Raw genomic sequence first — 5,196 nt, 5'->3', positions numbered from 1 at the left:
GAGCCGAAGGCAGAGGCTTTAACCCACTGAGCCACCCAGGTGCCCCTAACCTACCTAATTCTTAAAAAAAAAAGGATTTTAGATGAGCTCATATGATTTCAGGTAGCTTGTGAGCCTTGAATTCCAGATAGCTCTCTTATACCAAATTGCCCCCACCAAGGGAATCAGGTTCTCAGAAGGCAGGTGGGGAAGGCACCAGTAGTTCAGGGAAGAGGTCTGATTCCTTGAATATCTTAGTAAACAACTCACAGCATTGTGCCCTTCAAGTATGTCAGCCAGTACCGAGGAATTAAGACACACTGCCATCTTGATAAGCTCTCCCCACTTCCTCCTACGTCACTGCTTACTACCCTCTTAGAATTCAAGATTTCTGCCTACCAGCCTTGGAACCTACTTCATCCTAATTCCCTTCTAGAGCCCAGTGGGATAAGGACAGACACAGATACAGGAGCTGGTAGGTTGGAAAACATTTTATTGGTGTTACTGAGCCCCAAGAGAGTGCTTATAGAATGGTGACCAGAGAGCACACTAGCCCCTCTTCCAGTGGGTGTCAGCAGTACTTGGTCTTGAAGGGAACAGTCACTGGGCGTCAGGAGTTGCACTCCTCAAACCCTTCAGCTGGAGGGAGAGAGGATGTGGTCAGATGGGGGACCCTTGGGTGCAGGGAGCTGGAGTCTCCCATGAGTAAGCCCAGGACAGCATGGGGCAGAGATAGGAATCCCTGCCTTGCTCTGAGTTCTCATTCTCTAAATACAGTAGCTGATACTTCCCGTAGCTCTAGTGAGAGGACAGCTTATCCTCTGTTACCCATCCTCACCCTTCCTCCCACATCATTGGCTTCTTCCCTCCTCACCAACTTCTGTCCTATTGCCTGTCGTCTCTTACCTTAGGAAAGGCATCCCAGTTGAGGAAAGGAAGTTTCCTTTTGATAGACTAAAAGAGGAAAAAAGAACGAGAGTGATGTGATAGCGGGCAGGTGAGCGCAGATCAGTGAGTGAGCTCTCCGGAGTGGCAATGGTGTTATCATTTATAATTAGAGGAAGGACGAGTATTTCCTGAGCCTTTACTCTCTGTCTGCCTTATACTAACTGCTCCATAGACATGCTTTCATTTGGTCTGCACAGCTACCTTTTGAGGTAGGTCCTGTCAAGCCCACATCAAAGACGAGGAAGCTGAGGCTCAGAGGCAGTTGTGTGAAGACACGTAGCGAGCATGTGCTGAGTCATGTGACACAGGCTCCAATGCCCATGCCCATGTCTGACTTCGCCTTCTAAGTGTGACCAAGACACCCAACCTAGGACCTCAGTTTCTTCATAGATGATAAAAGGACTCAACTAAACTCCTGTCTGGTTAGCTTCTGTCTTTTCTGGAATTGTCTTTGTGGCTCTGCTCCCCCACTGCTGCATTAGGAAAATAGGTGTGGCCATGTCAGTGTTCGGAAGGAACTTTTCTTCTGTCAAGCAGGGCAGTTACTACCTCCTAGAACTTGGGAAAGAACCGAAAGGGCTAGAACTAGAAGATGTTGACCGTCCATTGGAGAGACCGCAGTCAAGGAGAAGAAGGGGTGCCCACACGCTTACCTCAAAGAGGGCATGCCAGTTCAGGAATTCATCGGGCTTAAAAGCCTGTGGAGACAGGGAGACAAGAAGAGGGTCAGTGCCAGGGGAGGGCAGAGCTCATCCCCCAGGCCCTGGAAAAGGTGAGGGGTCCAGGCAGCTTTGCAAGCTATCTACTAAGGCATTGGTCTCCTTTATGGTGTGGCTGTTGGGGTCGGGGCAGCCCTGGAGAATGGTACTTACAGAGCGCAACTTGTCGATGTTCAGGAAGTTCGCGTTAAAGGCCTAGGCAAAAACACGGGGTGTTAAGAAAATGGTGAAGGAACACAGACATAGGCTGGAGTGTGGGAAAACAGGTTGTTTACCTCAGGGCCTGCTGCATAATTACCAATGGTGGTTTCTTCCTGGAAAGTGAAGGGGAAAAAAAGGATCACATAATGGCAAGTCCTTGTCCCAGACCCTCTCTGCCAGCCCTGCCTTCCTCCCCAGGCCAGTCCCCAAGATTGTAGCCCATTCTCCACTATAGGGCCTCAGATAGCCTGCTCTGTTCCAGTAAGACAGATGGTGGACAGCAAGGCGAAGAGGAGGGATGGCATGTGTGAGACAGAGAAGCTAAAAGTCCAGGCCTGCATCCTTGGTAGGCAGCAGGTACATGGGGTGGGGAAGAGAAGACTCCTCCCAAGAAAATCAGGCTAGTGTTGCTGTGCAGTTGACTTGGGGTGTTCTCGAGACTCCTACGCTTAGCGCATAGAGCTGGGTGGGGGAGATTGGCATGCATGTAGGAGCCAGGCGCTGAGGTGCCCTGCCTGCCTTTAATTGATTGAGGTTGGCTTGCTTTGTGACTTTATTGCCACCAAAATCAGAGTCACCATTTCCCTCTCCTGTATAGTCACTGCCCTGGACCTCAGTGCCCTGGACCTCAGTGCACCCCATCTTGTCCCTCTCCCTGCTTTAGTTGCCCAGTTTCATTGTCCCTTATTTCTTCCTTTCCACAACAAAGTTCACAATAGGCTATCCTATAGGCTAGACCCAAGTTTTTAACTCTCAGTAGTTTGGCTTGTTTTTAAGTTTGAGTGAAACATTTTTAATTAGTATTAAATTAATATTAGTATTTAAATTAGAATTTATGTATTCTATAAATCAGATTTCTGGTTTCTCCCAAAAACTTAAAAAATTTAAAAATTAAATAACTTAAAAATTCTGGCCACACTGGGTACATTTTCTGCTTAGCAGCGTCCGATGTACACAGACTGTCCCTTTTTAGATCAGGCAGGTTCGCTCCACCAGCCCTCCTGCTCGTTGACTTCATTTGTTTGGATCCCAAGCAATTGTGTATGTGACCCCATCTCAGACTTTTAAATCTAGCACAGATGCTCTCCCCCAACCTTGGGAGAAGATGGGGTCTCCAGCTTCCTCCTGACTGGAGACTGCCTCCTAAGGGTCCTTGCTATGGCCTAGGCTCCAGAGACAGTAGGGAGCTCCCAGTCACCTGGAAGCCATTTCCTGGGAGACAGACGAAACACAGGTGAAGCTGAGCCCAGATGACGACCTCAGCCCCTCTTGTCTCCTCCCTGGATTCAGTAGTCTAGCCTCCGCCTATACACTCATCAACCCCTCCAGAAATAAAGCATCTCCGTCTACATGTCTTCCTGGGAATGCTTTATTTCCTTCCTCCTTTCTTCCTTTCCTCAGAGCCCCTGCTTTTTTGTTCAGCCTCTTATAATCTCCAAAAATAGGAGCCATGCATCCAGTAATGCATTGAAGGTAAAGAAATGGAGGACTCAGCGAGGTAATAAGTAAGAGAAAGAGAATTTAGGTGATGTGCTCACCTCGGGACTACCCAGGGAAGCCCCCTGAGCAGAGTGGAGCGCCAGAAGAGAGAGAAGAACCACAGCAGGAAGAACTGGGATCTTCATGGTGTCAAGTTTGGGGTGCTCTGAGGCGGGGCCTCACTACTTGCCCTTTATATTCCCAAGGAGGTGGATGTGAGCAGAAGTGGGGTCCCCACCCCACTGACTCACCCCCAGATCCCATCGCCCACCCCCGGGGCTCTGGGAAGGGGAGGTGGAGACTGTTCCCCACTTACTTTGGATTTCTCAATTCACATTCTGCCCCAGGCACTAGGAAGGTGAGATGGCAATAGGGTGCTTCATGCCAATGGAGCTGGGATGGAGACAGGTCGAACCTGTCCCTCCAAAGGGTTGGCAGTGACACCCAAGCAACCTCTCCTTTTCCCTTTGTCTCTTTCCCTTATATCCTTCAATCTGCTGTTATAATTTGGACTTTTTCCCCACCCTACCCAATTCTGTATAAACTTCTTAGACTGGCATCGAAGGCTTTCCATGCCTTGACCTGCCTTTCTGACTTATTTTACTCCTTTGCACGTGACACTGCATTCTAGCCAAACTGGACTCCCTACCAAATAAACCCTTCTTGGTCCTCCAAGCATCTTCCGGTGCCCTTGCTTATTCCTAAAATGCCCTTCTGTCATCTCCTGTTTTCAGAACCCAACATCCATCTTGGATGAATCTTCCCTAATTTTTCCCATCATCCCTCACCACCACCCCCACTCCCCATACTGTTCCCTTCTTGGAGTTGCCATGACAATTCATTTGTTTATCTCTGGAGTTGTACCTGGGATAACTTATGCTCTTATTTCTCTCTTAGAATAGTAAGTTCCTTGAAGCCGAGAACTCTCTCTCTCTCTCTCTTTTTTTTTTTTTTTTGAAGATTTTATTTATTTATTTATTTATTTGACAGAGAGAAATCACAAGTAGATGGAGAGGCAGGCAGAGAGAGAGGGAACAGGCTCCCTGCTGAGCAGAGAGCCCGATGCGGGACTCAATCCCAGGATCCCGGGATCATGACCCGAGCCAAAGGCAGTGGCCTAACCCACTGAGCCACCCAGGCGCCCCCCAAGAACTCTCTCTTAATCACCTTTATATGCCCCTACACTTTGCCTTAGACAGAGTGCAGGTGGAGCGAGCATTTTTTTGATTGGGTAAGTTAGGGTTTGAACATCCTTCCACCAAGTTGTACACTTTCCTCCTTTGGGGCTGGACCTCTCCCGTTTTCCAGCTGCCCGTCTTTTACTCTTGGGTCTTCAGAGAGATGATTGTCTTGAACTACAAAGACAAGGAATAGAGCACATGAGGGTGGAGGGGGAAACTACACAAAAAACACAAAGCAGGTCTTAGAGATGCCCGGGTGGAGATAGGATCTAGGTCCTGAACTTCGAGTGCCTTCTCCATTTCATGGAGTTTATCCCACCCTCTGCCCCATCCCCCAACTCATGAGTTGGTTCACCTCAAAGTGACAAAATATTCTAATCAAGTCACCTTCCCCACCATGAGGTTCAGGTGGCCCAGCCGGTTCCTGGTGTCATAGGGAGGGGCCGGGACGTAGACTGGAGCAGCCAGGACAAAGCAAGACCTTACTTGAGAGCAGGCCTCTTTACCCCGACCTGATGCGGTGCACACAGGTGGCAGGCGTGGGGTGGAGGGGCTAGATGGCACTCATGAACAATCTTCGGGAACTTCAGAAGTTTGTGCTTCCGTTCAGTTCCCCATGCTACCCTCACACCCTACATGTGGCCCCTCTGTTGGCTCAGGAAGCCTCCTCTGTCTTTGTAACAGCACCT

General features: G+C 49.1%; 1 protein-coding gene across 1 annotated transcript; it reads right to left on the bottom strand.

The window, feature by feature from the left end:
- Positions 1 to 455: 455 nt before the first annotated feature.
- LOC101684568 (keratinocyte differentiation associated protein) lies at positions 456 to 3,503 on the bottom strand. Its single transcript, XM_004765070.3, has 6 exons — positions 3,386 to 3,503; positions 1,922 to 1,960; positions 1,800 to 1,841; positions 1,581 to 1,625; positions 886 to 933; positions 456 to 618 (listed from the first exon to the last, which is right to left on the bottom strand). Exons 1-6 carry the CDS (start codon positions 3,470 to 3,472, stop codon positions 580 to 582), a joined length of 300 nt encoding a protein of 99 aa, XP_004765127.1. The 5' UTR covers positions 3,473 to 3,503; the 3' UTR covers positions 456 to 579.
- Between the last annotated feature and the right edge of the window lie 1,693 nt (positions 3,504 to 5,196).

Source organism: Mustela putorius, unplaced genomic scaffold, assembly GCF_011764305.1.
Source record: "Mustela putorius furo isolate JIRA1106 unplaced genomic scaffold, ASM1176430v1.1 tig00000174_pilon_pilon_pilon, whole genome shotgun sequence".
Taxonomy (NCBI): domain Eukaryota; kingdom Metazoa; phylum Chordata; class Mammalia; order Carnivora; family Mustelidae; genus Mustela; species Mustela putorius.
Note: the sequence above shows the minus strand (reverse complement) of the source record. Positions and strands in the feature narration are given on the sequence as shown.